Source organism: Solanum lycopersicum, chromosome 3 (assembly GCF_036512215.1).
Source record: "Solanum lycopersicum chromosome 3, SLM_r2.1".
Taxonomy (NCBI): Eukaryota; Viridiplantae; Streptophyta; class Magnoliopsida; order Solanales; family Solanaceae; genus Solanum; species Solanum lycopersicum.
In genome coordinates this window covers 60770658-60795997 of record NC_090802.1, presented here as the reverse complement: position 1 = coordinate 60795997, position 25340 = coordinate 60770658, and the positions used below count along the sequence as shown (strand labels likewise).

The 25340-nt window shown below is 32.2% G+C and overlaps 2 protein-coding genes across 7 annotated transcripts; both read right to left on the bottom strand.

The window, feature by feature from the left end:
• Positions 1–941: 941 nt before the first annotated feature.
• LOC101255381 (calmodulin-binding protein 60 A-like) lies at positions 942–5015 on the bottom strand. Of its 5 annotated transcripts, XR_011220088.1 has the most exons (8): positions 4909–5015; positions 4475–4526; positions 3383–3435; positions 2360–2784; positions 2135–2295; positions 1842–1988; positions 1484–1723; positions 942–1263 (listed from the first exon to the last, which is right to left on the bottom strand). XR_011220088.1 is itself a non-coding variant. In XM_019213047.3 (7 exons), the coding sequence occupies exons 1-7, from the start codon at positions 4968–4970 to the stop codon at positions 1571–1573; spliced, it is 1077 nt and encodes a 358-aa protein (XP_019068592.2). In that variant the 5' UTR covers positions 4971–5015; the 3' UTR covers positions 1308–1570. The 5 variants fall into 5 exon arrangements, 4 of the variants coding, with proteins under 4 accessions (XP_019068592.2, XP_019068594.2, XP_019068595.2 ...); XM_019213047.3 differs by lacking the exon at positions 942–1263 and having other exon boundaries at positions 1308–1723; positions 1818–1988; XM_019213049.3 differs by lacking the exon at positions 942–1263 and having other exon boundaries at positions 1308–1723.
• A 5025-nt stretch (positions 5016–10040) lies between these two features.
• LOC101255677 (calmodulin-binding protein 60 B) lies at positions 10041–13255 on the bottom strand. Of its 2 annotated transcripts, none has more exons than XM_069295275.1 (7): positions 13073–13255; positions 12869–12938; positions 12209–12443; positions 11654–12093; positions 11420–11580; positions 10667–10864; positions 10041–10576 (listed from the first exon to the last, which is right to left on the bottom strand). In XM_069295275.1, the coding sequence occupies exons 4-7, from the start codon at positions 12027–12029 to the stop codon at positions 10328–10330; spliced, it is 984 nt and encodes a 327-aa protein (XP_069151376.1). In that variant the 5' UTR covers positions 12030–12093; positions 12209–12443; positions 12869–12938; positions 13073–13255; the 3' UTR covers positions 10041–10327. The 2 variants fall into 2 exon arrangements, with proteins under 2 accessions (XP_069151376.1, XP_004236139.1); XM_004236091.4 differs by having other exon boundaries at positions 12209–12255; positions 13073–13250.
• Between the last annotated feature and the right edge of the window lie 12085 nt (positions 13256–25340).

Genomic DNA, 25340 nt, shown 5'->3' with positions numbered 1-25340 from the left:
TTATATGTGGTCCATATTTTTATTTTGTAAAAATAAAGTGTAATAAAGAGTCTTATATATTATTAATTTTTTCATTTAGAATAAATATATTTTAGCTTATATAACCTTGCCGTTATATAATGATATAATATATCTTTCATTAAATGGGAATGAAAATATTAATTTCTACATTTATTTTCTTAAAGGCAACTTTTACATATATCAAACATAAAACTTATATTTATATGCTATAGCAAAGTTTGCATAATTATCCTTCATAGCAAACATATATGTATAATTCGCTATACATATACAATTGAAACGAATTGTATGAAACGAAGTGTATAAAATGAGAAAGAGAAAGAGACTTGGGCAGAGAATTGTATAAAACGAAGTATATATAAAACGAATTGTATATTTATAAGTGTATAGAACGATTATATACAATTTGAACTTGCATAAACGAGAAAGGGAGAAAGATAAAAGAGACTTGGGCAGAAAATATACAATTGAATCGAATTGTATAAAACGAGAAAGAGAGAAATTATATACAATTTAAATTTGTATAAAACGAGAAAGACAAAAGAGACTTGGGCAGGGAAGTACTTTTATTGTATAATTATAAGTGTATAAGACGGAGATATATATATATTTGCATGTGTATATACAATTTTCTCTCCCTTTATACAATTAGAAACACAATTTATACAATTCTATTATATAATGCGAGAGAGGCGAGCGAAGGAAGCGAACGAGAGATGAAGAGAAGCGAGCGAGAATATAAGGAAGAGTAGAGACTAACAAACAATTTACTATAAAATATAAATAAATTAAACGATAACTACTATATTTCTTTTATATTATCAGTTCTTTTATCTTAACTCTCTCTTTCACTACACTAACTAAATATATACATAATATAATACTTCTCATCCTTTCTTCCAATCTTTTATCTTCTCATCTTTTCTTCCACTCTTTTTCCTTCCTCCCAATACAAAGTAAGGCCACACTATTTTTAAGTGAGAAATTCATCCTTACAATGTATAAAAAGATTATGAGATGGTAAATTGCGTTGACGAATAGCCCAAAAATTACACATGTTCTGGACTAATGAATTTTTGTGTAATCGTATCTTTAGACGTATAATATAATAACGTATTTTAATAATTAAGTATTTTTAAGATAAAAAATCGATAATCACACTTCAAATGCATGATACCATAATAGAATATTGGTACCCTTCCAAAGTCTCGTCGTCAAAAGAATCATTTCCATGTGTTTGGCCTGTGGACAAACATCAAGTTATAAGAGCACTTAAAGACCACTTTCAATTCTTTGCTCTTTCAGTCTTAACTAACACCGAATTTACATCCAAAATAATTTAGTACTTAAGTGCCGTTTTTTTTCGTTTTTAAACAAATTTATACTGTCTAGCGGTCTTTTATTAATAATAAGATAAAAACCTTATTATGAATAAGTACAAACAAGGAGGGCTAGGTCTTACCTTGCCAATCTATTAATTCTTAAGTGCGGATACACGAGCTGGAAAGGAAAGAAAAGTAGTGCTGTGAAATGAACGTACGTAGTCTAACTATGAATCAAGAAATTGCATAATTTTCTCCCAATATTCTGATTCTGAAATCACAGATGTGATATCAAGAGACGTCTCATCTGTCTCGTATATCCGGTCAACAATTGCATAAGATTCAGCACTCTCTAACCACTGGTTACTTTCAGCTGCTCCCTGAATCATCAAATGTGACAAATTATATATAGTTTCATTGCAAAATCAGAGATATATGATTTTCAAAGCTCAAACAGGGTATATTATTACGAACCAAATAAATTTGGTTATTACTCACTGAAGTATTTTCTAACTCTAAAGACTGGCATTCGTCAACCGCGACCAAATTCCCCAAGTGATGGTATTTTCTTCCGTCAAGATTGCAAGTCTTAGCATGCATTGTGACTTTTTTCCAGCAATTTTCATACATGCTTTTGCCAAGGATCTACACGCATACAAAGTAATCGAGATGCAGGAAGTTAACGTATCGTGTTGGTGCACCACAAAATATCACAAGTTGCGCATAAATAATGTCACTCTTCTCTCAACTTTGAACATTTATAGACAGAGAATCAGAGACTAGCTACTTACATGACGTAGCCTCTGAGGATTGTTTTGGAGTTCAACTAGGAAATCCTCCACTGTTTTTATACCGTTTTCATTCATCCTCTTATGGAAGGGACCGTTTTTGTAAATATGGTCTAGTCTCCATACATGATCCGTTGGTGATGGAGGGTACCGTTTCTTGCTTTCTGTGAAAAACAAAACTCAAATCGACTCACTATTTATTAAGTAGAAATATAATATAATACTCACTTGAACGTTTATCCTTGAGAGTAAAGGGTCCTGTCACGGCCTCTATCACTTGAGGTTGATCGACAACCCTTGCTCTTAGCTTTACCCCGGTCGACTTCTTCATATGATTTGTAGAGTATTTGAATATAATTTTGTTAACAGAAACAACACCTCCTTCCAACCTCAGATATGAATTTTGGTCACCTCTTGTTTGAATCTTCATATGACTGTTTAGTTCGTCGTCATTATGTACAAATATTTCAACTTGTGCTGAAGCTAGAGGCCCATGTCTCACTTGTTGTCCAGTAACATAATCTACCATTTCCAATTTGGTTCCTTTGGAAAATATACACTCTCCGGTAAATATCACTGGGGCAACCTCCTGTGAAAACCTTAAACATAAACATCTCCATTCATAAGGATCGAGTTTCTTCTCGGAATTGATCCTGTTTTATATGTGTACAAGGTGGGATATACTTTAGTCTCAGATACAACATGAAATTAATTACAGAAGCAACGAAAGTTCTAAGAGTCTAAGTTGATTTAACAAACTGTTTATACAACATTAATACTAAATGCTTAACACAACGTTTTACTTCAAAATTATTGTACAAAGTGATGTGATTGTAATTTTTTTTCTCCACCATCAATGCATTACTTAAAATTATATTGACATTAAGTTAATAAGTTATCGTCTGTTACTTATTTTCTTTTTTGTTCCGTCATTTTTATATAAAGTAACAATTTAACTATAAATGTTTTTTTTACCCTTGATGAAATTATTTACAGCCACACAAATTTCTATTGTTCATTTTAGTCCACAAGTTTTAAAAGTCTTCGTTTCTTTCTTAAAACTCTGAATCGAATCAAACTACCTCACACAAAAATGGGATGAGGGAGTAAGTAATTCGCAATAACATGTTAAATCACACCAATATTTTAAAAATTTCATTACACATCCTACCGCTAATAATTCAACATATAAAGAAAAGCAGTGGTAACCATGATTCTGAAAAACATTCCAGTTATCACTTTGTTTCTCACCTGTTCTGATCAGTTAGAATTTCTTCCAAGTCAGAGTTAAATTCATCACGCACCTGGATAGATAAAATGTTGATTAAATAGTCCGGTATTGATATACATACATTTGTTCTAATGAACCAATGAGTTTTCGTGTATTTAGACATAATACAACTACGTCATTGAAACTTTATTATCTATAATAACTTTATGCATTTAGATTAAGATAGCCATCGTCCTTTAACATGTAATTGATATATATATCAGACAGAATAGAACATAGATCCCGAATTCAAATCTCGTCGCCAAAAGAATCGTTTACTTGAGGGGAAAAAAATAATTAATATTTTCTTAATTCAACTTTTGAAACGTATATTTTGATTTTAAACATTCAAATTTTGACGTACATCTTAATATCCATTCATCTTAATTTTAATAAAAATAAATAAAATCTAACTTTAATATTCATATTGTCAATTATGCATTGTCCTAGGAATGTTTGGAAAGGTTGGCGTCAGTCTATTTCAGCTTTTAGGTTTTAGTAGATTTTGGCGATTAATTAAGTGGCTTTTAATTTTTTTTCACATAATTAATCCAAAGAAAAAAAATCTAGTACATATCCAAAAATATAGATATTGTTTTCCTGAAAAAGATTAATTTCTTTCCAATCACATACCAAAAAAAGCCCTTGTAATTATTGACAATTAGACATATATGCCTACCAACCTAATTAGATCTTGAATTGTTCAAGAGTTCATTCATTTTGTCCGCTCAAAATTGTATGATATTCTTTTGAGCTCTCAAATGTAATAAATTTTACTCAAATGAAGTAAATAGGAATAGATCCACAACTTTAGGTGAAAACTGGCCAATGATTTACAGAAACGTCAGGTTAATTATTATATTTACACCATCTGCACGAAGCTGAAGTCCAAATCTTTGCCATTTATATATATGCTAATTAAGATTACATCAGATCTAATCGGCGGAAGAAAGAAAAAACAAGCATATGACCAAAGTTAAGCAAGTAAAAATATGTGAAAGACGATATAACAAGTACAACGAACCAAAAAGAAAGCAAATCCAATTATCTTTTAAAACGAATTTATAACTCACCGGAAAAGTCGAACACAAAGCTGGTGGAAAGGTAGTCACGATCTGCCGGGATCTGAAGAAAGAAACAATGGCTCAAAAGGAGATCCAATAAAACACCATAAATTAAAATGACTTTAGTCAACGTCAACCATATATATATATATATTTTGTTCAATATGTCTATGAAAGCAGATGCATCACATGTACAACTTGTCAGTTATGATCCCACATGATATAACGACTAATATATAAGTGTTTCGTTTTCCTGAACGAGACAAAAAAAAAAAAAGGCTGCTAGCTATAGTACATTTTACTATACGAAAAATGAATTTTCGAAACCAAATCATACAACAACGTATTTGGAATTTGATGAATTACAACAAGCAATAAGAATCACCGTTTTGATATGATTAAACGTGGAAAAACAAAGATATACTATGATTTAATTTTCTTACATGGTAAAATGAGGGGTACTAATGGAGTTTGTTGTTTCGATCGAATTTCCTTGTTCAAACATCGTCTAGTCTTTTTTTGTTTATAAATAGAAACAACAAAACAAATGCTATAATAATTTCGTGTAGGGCAAATGAATTGAAATATATATAGTAGGAGACTGGCGTCGTAGTTACTAAAAATGTTTTTTTAGAGGGAGCTAGGTTACTATTGTGCATGTACCTCTTCTTTTCCTATCTATTGCTTAGAAAGCCGCGTGTTGACGGCTTTAATAACTATAGATTGGGGTGGCCAATCCCACATTTTTCTTTGAAAATATATGCATGCTTAAAGTGGAAATAATCAAGTCATAATTAGAGGCTTATAAATTATTACTGTCCTCCTTTAGGCGCTAATAGGAAAACTTACATAAATTTTATTAGTTCAGGAGATACATTTAGTTTGTTACCTTACTATATTTTAGCATATTTGATTGAAAAAATTCAATCAACGTGACATTGACACGTTCTATTTCTCTTATCAAGGAAAAAGGCAGCTGCAAACTAATTAGAAGGGAAGATGGTAAATTTCCCAGAAAAAGAAGTCGCGTTTTTCGTGACTGAATATATATAAGACAATTCTCCAAAGTGAGGAATAAGACGTACTAAAGTAAGTTGAAACTCATGTTATTCTCCAATATTACGTACGAGAAAATGAAGTGGAATAAGATGTTTATCCATTTTTGGGTTGTCAAAGCTTCAATTCATTATAAGGAGATATGTTCAAAAAGAATTATCAATCAAAGTACATGAATCCACATCATTTGATATGATTTTCAGAACGAAACCATTATTAATTGGATCACTTTTTAAAATTTAATTACTAAGTGGTGGTGTCCTTATGAATAGAGAGAGAAAAAAGTACTTAAAAATTAAATTCTTAGTTTTAGAACTTTCTTTTGGAAAGTTGATACAATGAACACTTATGACCTCCTCTTTCTCTTTTTGAGGGTGTTTAGATTTAATTAAAGATACTTTTGAAAATATTACGCAAATATATAAAAAAAAATTACTTAAAATAAGTTAGTAAGTGTTTGCCGTTTGAAAAGATAAAAAATAACTTAAAATAAATTAAAAATAAAAAATAAGTTATTTTGATTTTTAAATAAAAATCAAAATCATTTCAATTTGACTTTTTATTTTTCAATTTTTCTTAGTCACATGCAAATGGACTCTTAGTGTATTTCAGTAGCATTAATAAATCTGAAATAGCGGTGTAAATGGATTTAAATTTGGTACACGTACAAAGAATATACTCTTAGACACGGTGTTATTCCCATGAACATTAATAAAACCCTACACTTTCGTTGAAATTGTTTGTTTGACAGTCATACGAATCTATGCCCCTTCAATCTTCATTAAATATCACTGTGTTTCTTTTAAATTAAAAAACCATGCGCACGCTAACGCACTTGAAAAAAAAAAGGATTTAGCTACAATTTATCATTGTGTTAATATCCTCGTAGCTATCATAAAATTCATCACTAAATAAAATTAACAATACGAATTTTGTTCTATTTTTTTTGAAGTGACAAAGAGAGGATTCGAAGTTGGGGGAGAACACTATTGAGTTTAATTTACTCTTAATTGTTCCTTTCCTTGTAATTCTTCAAGTTATTTCTTCAAACATTACGTTTTAAGTGCTTTCTTTAATTTACTCGTAATTTATGAGTCATTATTTATTTATTTATTCATCATCACAATTCTCATACGTTGTTTAAATGCATGTTTAGATTATGACATGAAATCTAATTAATAAGACACGTTCTATTTTTTCAGCATGGAAAATGGGGCAGGTACTGACAGGTACCGATAAGTCAATTTATTTTGTAGTTGCACGTTATCCTCCACATAACAAGATATATATATATATATATATATATATATATATATATATATATATATATATATATATATATATAAAGAATGCTACTAAATTTGACCAAAAAATTAAAAGATTTATCTATACAATTGTTAGATTTGTGCAAATTTAAAGTGGTATTTGATGACTAACACATCTCGCAATTGGAACGTAAGAATAAAGATAGGTGATACGTGTCAGTATCATAAAAAACGAATTTTTTATATAATTAAAATTAATTATATGTAACATGATTAAATAATGAATTATTAATTAATTTTAAAAATGATTTTAAATTAGTAACATGTGTCAACAACACAAAATAATTTTTAATTGGTGAAAGAAAGAAAAAACAAGCATAAGACTATAGAAATAATATGTTAAAAGCCAAAAGTAAGAAGTACAACGGATCAAAAAGAAAGCAAATCCACTGAAAGAAATGATTTTTTTTTTATAACGAATTTATAACTCATGGAAAAAATCGACGTGCTTAAAAAACAATGCCTCTAAAAGAGATGAGATATGGAATCCAATAAAACACCAGAAAATAACTAAGTCAACATCAACTATATTTATTAAATATTTCTATAGAAAGAGATGCGATCACATGTATAACTTGTTTGGTTATGATCCCACATGAAAGAGATATATAGCGACTAACAAATAAGTTTTTTCTTTTCTTAAACTATACAAAAATGAGGCTTCTAGATACATTTTACTATACGAAAAATGAATTTTGAAAACAAATTGTATAGGAACAACGTATTTGGGATTTGATAAATTACAATCTGTTTATAATGTGAAAAAAATAAAAAAGAAAAGAAGATGTATGATTTAATTTTATTACCTTGTAAAAGGGGAAGCATTAGAGTTTGTTGCTTCACTCGAATTTTCTTGTGTCGAACATGTATATGTTATGTGCCGCCATCAATTACTCTTTCTATAAATAGATTATAATTCTTTGTAGAGTGCAAATGAACTAAAATTGAGTTTGGAACCTAAAGGGTATAGAATGTTAACAAAAATTTTAAAATGGTATATGAATATTTATTTTAACCAAAAGGGTAAAATCGCTGAAAGGGCAGCGATTTCGCTCGCCGGAAAAAATAAAATCGTTGTCTTAGCAGCGATTTCCAAAAAAAAAATTTGATAATGATTTTTTAATAATTCGTTGCCTAATCAGCGATTTCTTTAATTTTTAAAATTATTTATTTAAAAGAAAAACAAACTAAGAGCAAATCGCTCCAAGGGCAACTATTTGTCTCCAAGTTTTTCATTTATTTTTTACAATTTTTAAAATTAATTAATTTTTTTAAAGAAATTTTAATTTTAAATTTTTCTACTACTTATTCCAAAATAATTTTTTTAATGATTTTTTAAAATAACTATCAATCAAAATTTTTCTAAAAAATTGATTCAAAAACAAAATAAAAATTGGAGACAAATCGCTGCACTTGCAGCGATTTGCTCCTAATTTCTTTTTTTTAATTTTAAATTAAAAATTAAGAAAATCGCTGTTTAGGGAGTGATTTATTAAAAAATATATATTTTAGAAATTGCTGCCAATGCGGCGAATTTTTTTATCAATTTTTTTTCGACGACAGAAATCGCTCCTCTTCTAGCAATTTTGCCCTTTTGGTCAAAATAAAAATTCATATATCATTTTAAAATTTTTATTAATATTTTGTACCTTTAGGCTCCAAATTCAATTAAAATGTATATATGTTAGTAGGGTTTAGGAGTAGTCACCATAATGTTATTTTAGAGGGAGCAAGGGATATAATGTGCATGTTCCTCTCTTTTTCTTATGTATTGCTTAGAAAAAAAGGCGTGTTGACGGCTTAAATAGACCCAAAAAAAAGAGCGTTAAAGGAAGTCTCTTTTAATGGCTTAATTAAGTTTGAATTTGGTTAAGTACTCTCATCTGTACTTTCCAGTTGCGTTAATTAGTCGAGTAATCAGTACATTCAATACTTACAACTAGTACATACTTTTTTTTTAGCACAAAAATGTTGTATCAAGAAATAATTCATCGGCTTTTTTGAATAAAATTTTATTATTATCCAATATTGTTAGAGATAATAACCAACTTTTTCATCTATGAAATTAAGTAATTCTGTTAAGAACGAAAGCTAGTTTTTGAGAATAAATCATGCCTAAAAAGTTGAGACACATTATTTGTTAGTCATTAAGCCAATAAATAGTTCTTGACTTGTGCTCTTATAGTCTTCATTTCCTACATATTTGACTTGGCAACTGAGAAAGAATAAGAAATTAAAAAAAATAAATTGAAAGTGATGGTAAGCTTGCAAGTAAAGATATTTAAGCTCTATTTAGTTTGAAATTAAATTTCTCCATTAGTCGGATCCCACTAGTTATTATATTTAAATAATTATAACGACTTTTACTAAAATTAACAAATTTCAAATATAACTCACCTTATTTCTAAATAAGTAATATTTTTAACTTTAACACTACAAGAAACTACTTATTACTATCACCTTTAACATTTATGTACAAAAAAAGTTGAGACCTACATTCGAATTGTGTCAAATCTGGGATGAAAATGTCAAAGCATATCATCTTGCACATGACATATTTGCTTTACTATAGCATTTTTTAAATACTAAAATTTAAATCTTTCTTTCTACTTAGCTTATCTTTTTATTTTTATTTTTATTAATTGCTCATGAATTGATGTAAAGCCTTTAATAAATTATGTATTTATATGTTTTTTATATGTACTGATCAATAGAATTAAACTTCATAATTAATGGGAATATCTGTATTATATGCATGCGGAAACAACTCTAATATGTGATTTGCACGTATACTAAACTCTAAAGATAGTGTAATACTAGTAATTTGAATATCACAGGAAAAAGGTGAAAATTTTCGTAAAAAAAACATGTTGGACATTACATGAATCAACTAATTATATATATATATATTAAAAGAGAAATGGTGACAGCCACTAATAATTAATTGACTCGAAACTGTAATATGGACTTGTCTAGGCATTAATAATGATGTTAACATGAGCTATCTATTGTTCCAAATTGCCTGATCTATTGGTCATATATATGTTCAAGTTTCAACCATGGCGGCTAAGGCTTTGTTGGACAAATAAACAATGGGGGAGACAAGTACATTAGTAATTTTTGTTTTTAAAGACTGTTACTATAATTTTTCATGTACTTATATATTATATACTATAGTATTTTGTAAAAATGTGTGAGTTAAAATCAAACATTCATTTGTCTATACAATACAAAGAAATAGAGACCGTCAAATCTGTGGAATATATATATACATACTATTGGTATCTCAAAAGACTGATTATTTGACTCTTCGAATGGGAGATGATGCAAGTAGCTTATCTAAATTGTGTATGTGTGAATGTATACATGTCATGTCCCTTGGGTAAATAAATTGTCAAAACTAGCCGTAATTCTATAAATATAAAATGAGGTAGTTACCCTTATAATTATCACTCAATAAATAGACCATAGAAAGAAACAATTATTCCCAGATGCTTGGGTGATGTTGGTAGTTGAAGTTGTAATCATATGGATCAAACGGATGTTGTAATGCAACCGTACTAAAAGTTGCGCAATTGATTTGGCTTATACTTGTGCTTGGTTGGAGCTGCTGTGGATAATTATTGAAGTCATCTGTGCAAAGCATTTTAAAACTATCATCATCCAATAAAACTTTTGAATTCTGATGCTCATCTTCAAAACTTCTTTTCACCATTTCCATGCCGAAAGTCTAAGTCAAAAAACAAGTCAAAAATATTAGTCTACCTTCTTTTTGGAACTCTACATATTTCCATCAGATATGAGGGGTAAAATAGGAAACCTTATCAGTAGGGGTGAGCTGTTGGACAGAAAAGAAGTGATCCCTTTCATTGATTAGTCCAATCAATTCTCCCACATCAGTAAATACCACTCGTAGATTTTCCCGACGATACACATATCTTTTCAACTCAAGTTTACTCTTTGCCTGATTTACTGTGTCATCCAATTTCCTCACCTGTAAACTGCTCCTGCCAAGGATCTTTTACACATAAATGCAAATATGTTTCAGTATTAGTTCATAATATAACAACAAAGAAGAGATTTTTTTCTTCTTTAGTATAAATAACCATGATCACCTTTGGCTTATTATAAAAATTAAGATAATAAAACAGCTAGCAAGAAGTTTCAGTTCATAAAAATATTTATTAACCTACCAGCCAGTAGGTAAAATCATGAAATCATATCCGAACCGGTCTGGACTATTTCAGTAGTCTCCTGCTCAATACAAGCTATAATTTAAATCGCGTTGGAAAGTGAAAGCTTGGGTGGATGGAGTTAACTAAAAAGATATAGACGAAAAATAGAGAGTGCAGCTGAGAGAGACATAAGTTGCCTCCTTAGTCCTTACCAACGCAACTATATATCGGTCCACATTAGATATGATTGACAGATTTAGCAACACAGTATATATCATGAAAAATTTGGATGAACCTTTCATCCAAATTTTTTTAGTAATGATTATGCTGTAAAAGTAATTATACATCCTAGCTCAACGATGTTGAAACGATTTCAATTAAAAAAAAAAAAAACTTACGGTAAGTAGCTTTTCACGGTTCAAAAAGTAGAGAGTTAAAAAATCCTGGACAGTTTTAATGTTTTCGTTGATTAAACAATGATGATAAGGACCGCCTCTGCCAATCGTTGGCAATTTCCAAACTTGATCGTCAAGTTTTATGGGCTTCTTACTCTTGGGCACTGCAAAATTCGATTTGATATTTTAGAATTTAAAGGAACAAATATGTGATTCATTGGAAAGCAAGGTACTTACTGGAACGATAGTCCACAACGAAGAATGGTTCAGTAACTGCTTCAATAATATCAGAATTATCCACAGCTCTTGCACCTAATCTGAACTCGCGCTTTCTCATCGATACATTAGTATGTTTGAATGATATATGACTGACAGAAACTCTACCGTCTTTCAACTTAACATGACGATCTCCTCGAATCAGTGATTTTCCATCCAGCCAATTGGTAACTGGTTTCAGTTGTTCTTTCTCGAAAACAACTATTTCCACCTTACTTGATGCTTCAGGCCCAAATTTAACGATATTATCAGTACCGCAATCAACTAAATCTAGATTTAAGGTATCGCCCACATCTTCACCTATGGGTACCCCAGTATAAACTGGACCTTTTATCATGTTGTTTGAAAACTTTAATTTTAAATGCCGTAATTCATAAGGATTGAAGTTTTCCTCCTCTTTCCTGTTCAATTTATACAAGTTCCACTATCATAAATCTGTGTATCAAACACAGATTAATGAATACAGCAACAATGATAATAAAAATGAAATATATATATAAAGGACGCTTATCTTGCCTTGGGCCGGTTGAAATCTCGCCAGGTTTCAGTTCAACTCCTACAACCTGTATAGTTTCACAAAGAAATTCGATTGAGGTTGAAATAAAACACCAAGGCGTTACCCGGAAAAAAGTTCAATCGAGAATCTCATAATCTATTTGCTGGTCCACCGGACAGATCGAGTTGGGCTATGCATCCATATTGTCACATAACTTCTCTATCGCGAAGAATTACTGATCAAATCTAGGCAGATCTAATATATTGACAAATGAAAAATATTTCTCAAAAAAGAAAAAAATAATAATCTAGAAATGAAGAAGAACAAAAACTAAGACAATAGCTATGGGTAAAAGCAAGAGGAAAGGACTCTCCATCTCTAAAATTAAAGATGTCAAAACTATTTTGGCTCGTACACAAAACAAGTTGCAGCAACAACATAATTACTTTGACTTCCTGTGGTATTTGCTTCAGATTATGTTCTACATCCTCCGTTCCATTTCAAGTTAATCGTCTCCTCCGTTCCAGCCAAAGTAATAGTATATGTTAACACATTTGATTAACACGCTACTAATATTTACTAACTCATTTTAGCTTTTTTCTGGTATTACAAATAAATTAAACAATATGTGAAAGCAATCACAAGCGATAAAATATAGATTTGATGGTGATGCTACTCACATCTGGATGAATGCTTAGCCGCTTCATTGTCTTGAGTAAACGCTTGACTTGGAGCACAATCATAACAGACCTGATCATCAACAACCCCAAAATAAAGTAAAATTAATCAAATAAGTTGAACTCAAGTAATTAAATACACAGTTATAAATCTTTAGAAATATTAAACGCTTTTTCAGAAATCTGAAAAATTAACAAAAACAAAACCTATAAAATGAGGCCCCTTGAGGTGCTGAATGACTAGGAGAAATTTTTTTCAGATCCATAAGGAAATGTTGTTTGTTAATCTGAAATCTAGTGTGTATTTATAGTCATACATTATAATTTGGGAAGGATCCAGGAAACGCCTAAAAGATATTACCGTCACAAGCTTAAAAGATATTTTCATACAATTTGATATAACTTAATTTAGGATTATAATATTAAAATTTTCCTCGTGTCAAGTCAAACTATATATTATTAATAGGTATATATAATGAAAATACAACAAATAGCATAAAGTGACAAGTTCTGACTCTTATGTGTGCGCAGCTTAGATGGATTTGTGAGGTATTCCCACGTCTGAGCGACGTGAGCTCGAATCCCTGTAACCTCACTTCTTTTGGTGCTTAATTATTTTTAATGAGACTATTTTCTAAATGAGAACTTATTACTTTTTGAGAAAAATATAGTTGTGAAGGTGAATTGTGTTTTATATATGTAGTTATATTCTTATCGTAAAGGAAAAATCATATTATTTCCTTACAATTTGTCCTCTTCCTTTTGTTTAACAAAATTATAATTAATATTATTATAGACGCGCGGAAGTAGTTGATACTGTACTTTCCAAGTTTCAGAATAGTTCGAAAGTCGTTTCTCTCCGTCTCAATGAAAAAGTTATTATTTAGACAATTATCTTTTTATATTTTATATTTATATTATCATTTCTGCTCACATTTTTATTTGTTCATTATTTTTAAAATAGAGATTTATTTTTATTTGTTAATTTTAACATATTAACGAAAAATAATTATTTTTTCCTCCAAAGAGGCATGTGTTGTAATTTATAAGCCTATACTTTAGTTAGACTGTAGAAGTCTCTAAAATTCTCTTTATTTATTTAGTTAAAGATGGTGAAACATTTAAGGGAAGTCACTTATAAGGGATTAATTGAGGTTTGAATTTGGTTCAATAATCTGTACGTGTCCTTTTCTAGTTACGTTAATTAGTGAAGTAATGAATACATTCAATACCTAGTACAATTACTATTACTTTCAATCACAAAAATATTGTTTCAAGAAATAGAGAATAATAAGTTGCATATGAGGTGTATTTGGTACAAATGAAAACATTCTCCGTTAATTTTTGACCAAATGAAAAAATTCTCCGTTAATTTTTACTTACATATTTAGTTAATACACTTTTTTAAAAAATATTATAATAAAAATATGACTTATCATCATTGAAGCAAAGTACTCAAACTACAAAATAGATAAGAAATGACTTAACTTTCAGGATCTTCTGATAAATTGCATGTGTAAGAAAAAAAATAAAAATTTATTATTTAGTTGTGCGACATATTTTTTTTTTTTAAGAAAAGAAAAGTTTAATTGTGTAACAACCCAGCATCTGCTTATTATTGTAATGGAAAGGGTATGCTGTGAACAAATTCTACATCAATTGGTTATCACTAAACTAGTTATTTTTTTAGAAATAATACTAGAATTGAAATTTTCCAAATATATATTTCTCCATTCGTTGCTTAATAGATAATGTTTTTAGCTTGAGCACGTTAATTGACTTAGGTATTTTATAAGATAGACTACTTTTACTAACTTACAACATAGTTTTGTTTTTTAACGCGCTTTTTGTCCTAATATCTTATAACCTTCAACATTTAGATGTAAAGCCTTTAATACATTGTGTATTTATAATTTATATGTTTGGTGGAGAATTATAATTATTATAGTTGTAGTACTAATAAGTAGGACCAAAGTTCATTATTAATGGTTTTTTTATATATACAGACAATAATTTGTTTATGTGTATGCCGAAACAGCTCTAATATGTGATTTATACCTAGTATATATTTTAAAGATTTTCTTTTATCTCAAGTTATATGACTCTTTTTTTGTTTAATTTTTTATTTATTTTTAATTAGAGGGGGGCTTTGCATGACCTCGAAACTCTATTTAGTTAGTCACTAAAAAAATAACATATTTCTATTTTAAATTATAATTTATTTTTTTAAAAAAAAAAAAAACTCTTTTTACTCCTTACGTATCGAATCAACAATCACATATATGGCGCAAAAAGAAGGTAATTTTCGTAAAAGTTAACATGCTGGACAATGTTAATATTGGATTTACATGAGTCATGTCATATGTCTATTTTATTAATTAGAGGACAAATAAGAAAGAGAAAAATGTTGACAGTCAGTTAGTCGTCACCAGGGTTTAGAGAAATGGACTTGGATACTACAAGGCAATACCAAGACTGGTCAATTGACCGGAATCGGTTCACCGGATCGGAATAGATCGTTATCGGATCGAATCGAATGGAAATCCGTTGATCGGTATCGGAATGAATCGGACCGGAATTATCGGGATAATTCATCGGTTCCGTCCCGTTCCACTATATATCGGGATGGAATCGGAATGTACCGGAACGGATCGGGATGGAACGGGACGGAATTAACGGGACGATATTTTTTTGGATACGAAAATATAATTTTTTATTATTATTTTTTAAGTATAAATTAATAGTTTTTAAATTTTTACTATAATTTTTACTTAAGTTTATTTCAAAGACATTTTATTAATTTTTTTGTTGTTGTTAAGTTTGCAAGTAAAGTCTAATAAAGTTTTCAAAATTTAAATCTTTTGAAGTTTATACTTTATAAGTTATTAGTTATATTCATTAATATTTATTTTATAAGTTATATTTATAACTTGTATCTTGTAAATATTAAATAAATAAAATTTGTAATTTTTAAAAAATTAAATTAAACATAAATTATAAAATATAAAAAAATTAATATATATTAAATAAACCGGACCGATACCGGACTGGATCGGAATGGAACCGGAATGAACCGGTACCGATACACCGATATGAAATCACGGTTCCGTCCCGTTCCGTGTATCGATTTGGACTATCCCGTCCCGTCCCATAGGCAACTGAAACGGGACGAAACGGAACGATACCGGTATGTCCCGTTCCATTGACCAGTCTTAGGCAATACTATAATATGACCTATCTATTGTTCCAATTTCCAAATTGCTTGGTGTTTTTATATAAAGTGACAAGCCTTAACTTTTATGTGTGCACAGCTTAGATGGATAAGTGAGATATTCCCACGTTTGAGCGACGTGAGGTCGAATCCCAGTCACCTCACTTCTTTTGGTGCTTAATTATTTTTAATGAGACATTTTCAAAACAAAAACTTATCTGGAAAAATCGTTGTATTTATTATTTATACTTTTTTGAATAAAATATATTCTTTTTGTTCGGTATTGTTTATCATGATTTTTATTTTTAGAGTTAAATTAAGAAAAACTTTGGCTAACATTTTGAGATATATATTTTCAACATATTAATATGTAAAAATTTATAATTTATAGTACTTTTTATATAGTTTTTGAATATCTGTATTTTTTGTTTAAAATATCAAATTAATGTGATCTAATTTAACTTTAAAAATTAGCAAATTGACTTTCGAAAAACGTAACGTGACAAATAATACCAGAAAGAGAGAGTAGTAGGATAGGTGAATTGTGTTTTATATATTAAAATTTTTCTTATTGTAAAGGAAAAATCATATTATTTGCTTCCAATTTGTCCTCTTCCTTTTGTTTATCAAAATTATGATTAATATATTATAGGCGCGCGGAAGTAGTTGACACTGCACTTTTCAAGTTCCAGAATAGTTCGAAAGTCGTTTCTCTCCGTCTCAGTGAAAAAGTTATTATTTAGACAGTTATTTTTTTGTTTGTTTATTATTTAAAAAAAAATTATTTATTTTTACTTGTTAGTTTTAACATATTAAAAAAATATATATTTTTTCCTCCAAAGAGGCATGTGTTATAATTTATAAGCCTAAACTTTAGTAATACTGTAGGAGTCTCTAAAATTATCTTTATTTATAGTCGAAGATGGTGAACATTTAAGGGAAGTCGCTTATAAGGGATTAATTAAGGTTAAATTTGGTTCAATAATCTCTACTTGTCCTTTTCTAGTTACGTTAATTAGTGAAGTAATGAATGCATTCAATACCTAGTACAATTACTATTACTTTCGATCACAAAAATATTGTTTCAAGAAATAGAGAATAATAAGTTAGTATTTGGTACGAAGGAAAATATTTTTTCGTTTATTTTTATATATTTAGTTGATAAACTTTAAAAAGCAGTTGATAAAAAATTAAAATAAAAAAATTAATAAAAAAAAATTATAGCCAAATAGTTTGAACGTGATGGTAAGCTTACTTAGTTGCGCTGCAAGTAATTAAAGATATTAAGCTCTATTTAGTTGTGCAGCACAAAAAAAAATTAAGAAAAAAAAAAGTTAAATTCTGTAACAACCCAGCATCTTCTTATCATTGAAATGGATAGGGCAGTGAACAAATTCTACATCAATTGGTTATTACTATACGATTGATTTTTAAGGAATAATACTAGAATTGAAATTTTCCAAATATAAAATACTTCCTTCGTTGCTTAATAAATGATGCTTTTAGCTTGAACACGTTAAGTTAGACTTAGATTTTTCTATAAGATAGAAGATTGCTTTTACTAACTTACAACATATTTTTGACTTTTGACGTTGGGGTCACGCGCTTTCTGTAGTAATATCTGCCTTCAACATTTAGATGTAAAGCCTTTAATACATTGTGTATTTATATGTTTTGGTGGAGAGTTATGTTTATTATTAGTTATAGTACTTGATAGAATGTGATAGAATCGTTAATTCGTTTTGATGATAGACAAAAAGCACAAAGAACAGTAAAAATGTACGCGGCGAAAGAAGTCCAAGATCAAGTAAAATAGAGTTATTTGTCAAAGTCAAAATAATATATTAAAGGTACAAGTCAATACAAATAAGGAAAACCTTAAATATATTATTAAGGAAGGAAGTTGTGTATAATAAGGATTCTAATTTAAAAAAGAATCCTTGTTTAAACATAACTTTCTTACCTTATTAGTAGGGACTGTACAAGGCAAAAACTCAACAAGAAGCACACGAGGCAGAGAAAATATCCACGACTTCACTCAGAGAACAAGACAGAATTAATCATCAAACTGAGGTCTTCAAGATTGATAGGATTGCCACGGACAAAACGTTCTTGAGTTAGAAGGTTTTATCGTGAAGAACTATTTGTCTTGTTTTTGTTCTTAATTGTAGTTTACAGTTTATTGTACAAAGGGTGGGTTTGGCTCTTTGTAGGGTTGAGTGTTAGTAAGAGTTGTAACAAAAGGTCGGTTTGGCCTTTTGGAGAGATCGATTGGAGTCAATCGAGGGAGTAGTAGAGATAAGACTTTTGATTATTGAGTTGTAATCACAAAATCTTATAGTTGAATTAATAAAACGAGGTTTTTCCTTCCTTGAGTGAGGAAGGTTTTTAATTCAATAAGTGTTTGTGTTTCTATTCTGTCTTTACTTAAAAGCAACTTACACGAACCTGGTTCGTGTTCTGGGGTAAGGTTTCTTCAATTGGTATCAGAGCGGGTCTTTTCGTTAAAAGATTCACACCTTGAAAAGATTCAATGGCAGCACCACCTACCCCACAAGAAGGAGCTTCACAAACACGACCACCACTGTTTAATGGCAAATATTATGGATGGTGGAAAAATCGTATGATGGACCATCTTATTGGCGAAAACCCTGATCTGTGGGGAGTAATTCTCGATGGCCCAACCATACCTATGAAAACAGCAACTGATGGAATCACCAAAATCCCAAAGGAAAGAAAGGAATGGAATGTTGAAGACAGGCTTGCAATTCAAAACAATGTCAAAGCCAAGAAAATTCTGATATGTGGCATAGGACCAGACGAATACAATCGAATCTCGTCATGTCAAGATGCCAAAGCCATATGGGAAACACTGCAGACAGCTCATGAGGGAACAACACAAGTCATCTTCCATCATCAATGAAATGTACTCATTAGGAGAGGTAGTGCATAATGGAAAAGCAGTAAGGAAACTCTTGAGTGTCCTTCCTGAAACCTGGGAAAGCAAAGTCGAGGCTATCACTGAAGCCCGCGACCTAGACTCACTGGGAATGGATGAGTTAATTGGTAATCTCATTACTTACGAACTTAAGAAAAACCAAGAAAAGGAAATTGGAGGAAAAAGAAAGGAAAGGAACCTGGTTCTAAAGGCTACTGCATCAGATGATTTTGAAGATGAAAATATTGCCCTCATAACTAAAAGGTTCACCAGAATGCTAAAGAGAGGGCAACCCTTTCAAAAGAAAGCTTTTCAAAAACCATCTGAAAACACTAAAGACCAGGTTTGTCATAAGTGTGGGAGTCCAGATCACTTCATCAAATTCTGTCCACTCTGGGCCGTAGAACAGAAAAAGGTAAACTATGAGAAAGGGAAAGATATCAAAAAGGATAAGTTTGTCCCCTCAAACAGAAGAATGATAATTCAGGAGGCAGACATGTCAATGAAGAGGGCTTTTGCAGCAATGGGGAATTCATCTGATGAAGAGTTTGAGGGTGATGAGATAGAAAACCAGTCTCTTCTTGCACTAGAACAAGAAGATGATTATGACTTTCTTGCCCTTGTAGCAGTGGAAAACAAGGAAGAAAGGAAAACTTGCAGATCACAAGAAACCATACTAGCACTTATGGCTGGATCAGATTCTGAAAAAGAAGAAGAAGAAGAAGACATAAATGAAAAGGTCAGTCTTCATAACTTACAAGACAATCTAGGTTCATACTCAAAAAGAGAGCTAGAATCCTTACTTTACACTCTCATTGATGAATATAAAATCATAGACTCAAAAAGGGAACTAATAATGGAAGACTATGCATCACTAAGAGAAGAAAACAAGAGTCTTGAAAAACAGAATCTTCATCTTTTATCCAAGAATACCAAACTAAGTAAAAATCTAGAACTGGTAATTAAAAGGAATGAAACACTCTCCAAAGAGCTTCTTGTGACTAAAACTGAAGCAGAAAATGGAATGAGATGGACCAGGTCCTTCATACTGCTTGACAACATTCACAAGAATCGCACATTTGAGAAACATGGGATAGGTTTTGATAGAACCAGCTCTCAAGTAAAAAATCCCAACATAGACTGTTTATGCATGCACTGTGGACTGGTAGGACATAAAAGTCATGATTGTCAAAAGAAACAAACTGCTCATAACAAAAACTTGAAATCCTTGAGAAAACCTCATCATGATAAACCCAATGAGCAAAAACATATCTCTATAGACAAGTCTCTTCCTAGATGGGCCAGAAGAAATCTTATTCACCCATTCCCTAAGCTTAAATCAAAGTGGATTTGAGTACCAAAATCTAAAATCCAACAATAAATTGCAGGGATCAGTGAAGAGGAAGCAGCAACAATGGTACTTGGATAGTGCATGCTCAAGACACATGACTGGAGATAAAAGAAGCTTCCTCTCACTCAAGAACATCAAAGGAGGAAATGTTGCCTTTGGAAATGGTAAAAGTGGAGAAATTCAAGGAATTGGAAAGGTTGGAACAATGGATACTCATGCAATTGAGAATGTATATTATGTAAATGGTCTACAACATAATCTTTTGAGCGTATCGCAAATATGTGATAAAGGAAACAACGTTCTCTTTACAGAAAAAGAATGCAGAGTAACAAACTCAGTGACTGGAAACCTGGTTCTACTAGGAAAGAGACACAAGAATGTGTACAAAGTCAAGACTGTTGACTCCAAGGAAGATAATCTTAAATGTCTGAGTGCAGTCTCAGATTGCTCCATGCTATGACACAAAAGAATGGGACACATTAGCATGACAACTATAAACAAACTCATATCTAAAGACCTTGTTAGGGGACTGCCAACCAAAAGTTTCAAGGACAACCAAGTATGTGGAACCTTCATTCAAGGAAAACAGGTTAGGTCATCCTTCAAACCAAAGTTGACAGTAAGTACTACTAAGCCACTTGAATTGCTTTACATGGATTTGTGTGGACCAATGCATGTACAAAGCAGGGGTGGAAAAAGATATGTGTTTGTAATAGTTGACGACTACGCAAGATTCACTTGGACATTGTTTCTTGCAACAAAGGACGAGACATTCACTATGTTTGAAGTTTTTGCAAAGCTGGTTCAGAAGAAATTCAACAAAGAAATAATCAGCATCAGATCTGATCATGGACTGGAGTTTGAGAACTCACAATTCCTACAATTTTGTACTACAAATGGGATTGAGCATAACTTCTCAGCACCTAGAACACCACAACAAAATGGTGTTGTTGAGAGGAAAAATAGAACACTGGAAGATATTGCAAGAACAATGTTAATCTCAAGCAAACTTCCAAAATTCTATTGGGCTGAAGCAGTAAATACAGGATGTTATTTAATAAATAGATGTATGATCAGATCAGTGTTAAACAAAACACCATATGAGCTACTAAAAGGAAGAAAACCAAATCTAGCACATCTTAGGGCCTTTGGATGTGTATGTTTTATACACAACAATGACAAAGACAATTTGGGAAAATTCGATGCCAAGAGTGATGAAGGAATCTTTCTAGGGTACTCATCACAAAGCAAGGCCTACAAGGTACTGAATAAAAGAACAAACCGTGTAGAAGAAAGTGTCCATGTTGTCTTTAATGAACATACTAGTGAAGTTGAAGGAAATTCAGAGGATGAACAAGATGAGGGAACCTGCTCCAAGCCGTCAGACCCAAAAACACGGGAAAAAGAACCCATACCATCTGACAAAACATCTGAAATAGGAGATAAGTCTGCTAACGAAACTGGTTCATCTGCACCTCAAGAACTAGTAAGTATTCCTACTCATAATTGGAAACATCAAAGCTCTCACTCTCTGCAAAATCTTCTTACTCCTCTTAACTCAGGCATATCTACAAGATCCAAACTACGTAGTATGTGTGCATTCTCTGCCTATGTGTCCCTGATTGAGCCTAAAAATACAAAGGAAGCATTGCTAGACTCTGAATGGATTGGTGCTATGCAAGAAGAACTCAACCAATTTGAAAGAAGCAGAGTGTGGAACCTGGTTCCAAAGCCCCAAAACATAACAGTAATAGGAACTAGGTGGGTGTTTAGAAACAAGCTCGATGAGCAAGGTCAAATAGTGCGCAACAAAGCTAGGCTAGTTGTACAGGGATACAACCAAGAAGAAGGTATAGATTATGATGAAACCTTCGCACCAGTAGCAAGAATTGAGGCAATTAGAATACTGGTTGCATATGCTGCTCACATGGAGTTTAAACTCTACCAAATGGATGTCAAAAGTGCCTTTTTAAATGGTTACCTACAAGAAGAGGTGTATGTAAAATAACCTCCAGGTTTCGAAAACACCAGATATCCTGATCATGTATACAAACTGGACAAAGCACTCTATGGGTTGAAACAAGCACCAAGAGCATGGTATGATCGATTGTCTACCTTCCTTCTCACACATGGATATACAAGAGGAAAGATTGACAATACACTGTTTCTTCGAAAACAAGGTAAAGATCTGTTCATAGTCCAAGTATATGTAGATGACATTATATTTGGAGGAACCAATGACTCACTAGGAGTAGAATTTGCTCAACTAATGAATAGTGAGTTCGAGATGAGTATGATGGGAGAATTGAATTTCTTCTTGGGACTCCAAATTAAGCAAACTCCAGTTGGAACATCAATTCATCAGCAAAAGTACATCAAGGAATTACTGAAGAAGTATGATATGAATGAAGCTAAGACTAATGATACCCCCATTGGGACAACAACAAAGCTCGATAAAAATGAATCAGGTTCACCAGTCAATGACACTAGATATAGAGGTATGATTGGATCACTCCTATATCTCACTGCCTGCAGACCTGATATAGTGTTTAGTGTTAGTCTATGTGCAAGATTTCAGTCGTGTCCAAAGGAATTACATCTAAAAGCTGTCAAGAGAATCCTGCGATATTTGAAAGGTACAATAAACCTGGTTCTATGGTATCCAACTGGTGATTCTTTTGATCTAAAGGGATTTGCTGACGCTAATTATGCAGGACACATGGTTGATAGAAAAAGTACTTCTGGGATGGCACACTTCTTAGGACCATGTTTGATATCCTGGGCAACAAGAAAACAAAATTCAGTAGCTCTATCTACTGCATAGGCTGAGTATGTTGCAGCTGCTTCTTGTTGTGCCCAACTTCTCTGGATAAAACAGCAGCTTAAAGACTTTGGTATAGAAACAGGTTGTATTCCTATTCTATGTGATAACACAAGTGCTATAAACATGGTCAAAAACCCAGTTCAACACAAGCGCACCAATCACATAGATGTTAGACATCACTTTCTTCGTGATAATGTTGAAAAAGGAAACATAATTATGGAGTTCTGTAAAACTGAGAATCAAGTTGCGGACATCTTCACCAAGGCACTAGGAAGAGAGTTATTTCAGAAAAATAGACTTGAGTTAGGGCTCATCTTCTTGGAATGAACCATGCCCAACCAAGTTCTACTGAGGTATAAACCAGGTTCAGTCAAGATGGTTCCACATAATCTTTATTTTAAAAAAAAATTGTTAAATTTTTCTTACAAAAAAAAAACAAAAAAAATATTATATTTAAAAAAAAATCAAAAAAGGGGGGGGGGGGGGAAATCAATTTCATCTTCTCTCTCCCATGCCCCCTGACAAGCAGGTGCAACCGTCACGGTGCACGTCCCCTCGATGTCAATCCCCCATCATTACTCCAATCCCTTGATTACCACACTAAACCCACTCCCAATAAAGCACTCTCTCTAAACTAGCAACCACCCTTCTCTCATCTTCATTCTTCAGAAAACCAAGAAACCACAATCCCTTCCATAACCATGACTAATCCACTTGTTGCTTACTCCGATGACGACAGCTCGTCTGATAGTGCATCTTTTCAGGGGGAAGAAAACCAAGTTGTTGATGGTGTGCCCGATCTTGGGGACGAAACCCAACTCCCAACCACATCTTCATCACCACCACCAAAAACCTCATCACCACCACCACAAACTCCATCACCACCACCAAAAGCTACATTTCCACCACCACAAGTAAACCCTCATCATCACCAGTTAAAGGAGCATCTTCACCTGTCGTTACTGACTCCCCATCACCACCCATCATCGAATCTCCCCCATCACCAGTTCAAGAAACCCCAGCATCACCGGTCCACGAAACCCTACTTTCACCAAACCCAACATCTCCCACAACCACTGTCCCAACCATCCCCCCTTCTTCACCATCTCACTAAACCACTCCTCAAAACCCACCACCCTCTCAAACCCATGATGATATTCTTTTGAGTTCCCTTCACCCTACAAAACCACGGCGGCCAAGAAAGCATATTGCCGTCAAACAGGCTCGTCCACACAGGCCAGTAACAAGGAGTGCGCATGCGGTCAAGCCAGCAGCTGATACAACATCTGGGGTGAAGCGTCGACGTTTGGGTAAGTCTCCTGTCCCCTCATCAGTCTCCCCAATGGATCTTGCTTCTGATACTAATGCCATGTTTGAGGGAAAACATTTTGCAACCCCTTAATCCAAAACAAAATCTGCGAAAAAAAATGCAGATAAATTTCTAAAAGTGGGAAGGAAAAAGTACTTCCAAACCAAATCAGTGCTTAGGGGTAGAACCTTTCATCCTGATATACTGTCAATGGATTTAGTGAAGCAGGTTTGTGAACTCCTAGGGTTTCAAGGGCGGGAGGAGTTATTTCTAGAACCTAGTTTGATTTATGAAAAGGAAGTGGTCGATTTCTATACGAACTTGGTAATCTTAGAAGGAGATGTGGTGTCGTCTAGTGTAAAGGGTGTTGATATTGTGTTTAATGCAACCAAGCTTGGGGAAATATTGCATATACCATCTTTAGGTATAAATGAGTACAATTGGAGTTTTGATGAGTATTCAAGTCTGCCAGCTCGATTCTCGCAAGGTAGAGTCAATTCCAGGGCTCAAACTGTTTTAAAGGGAATAATGCGATCTTTGCATAAGCTTCTTTTTGAGATAGTTCATAAGGTGATACTGCCTCGAGGTCACTAACGTCACATTGCCTCCATAGAGACATGGGACTTATGAGTGCACTTGAGTGCAAAGAGCGCATTGATTGGCCTACATTGATTATTAAACATCTTGCTAGAATTGTGGATCCTCAGTTAGGCTCCCATCAGTTAGCTTTTGGGAACCTATTGACTAGGGTGTTTGATACTTTTGAAGTACAACTGGGTGAAGGCAGGATCTTAACTCGTGCAGACATGTTCACTCAAACTATCCTTGCTGATTGTGGCATT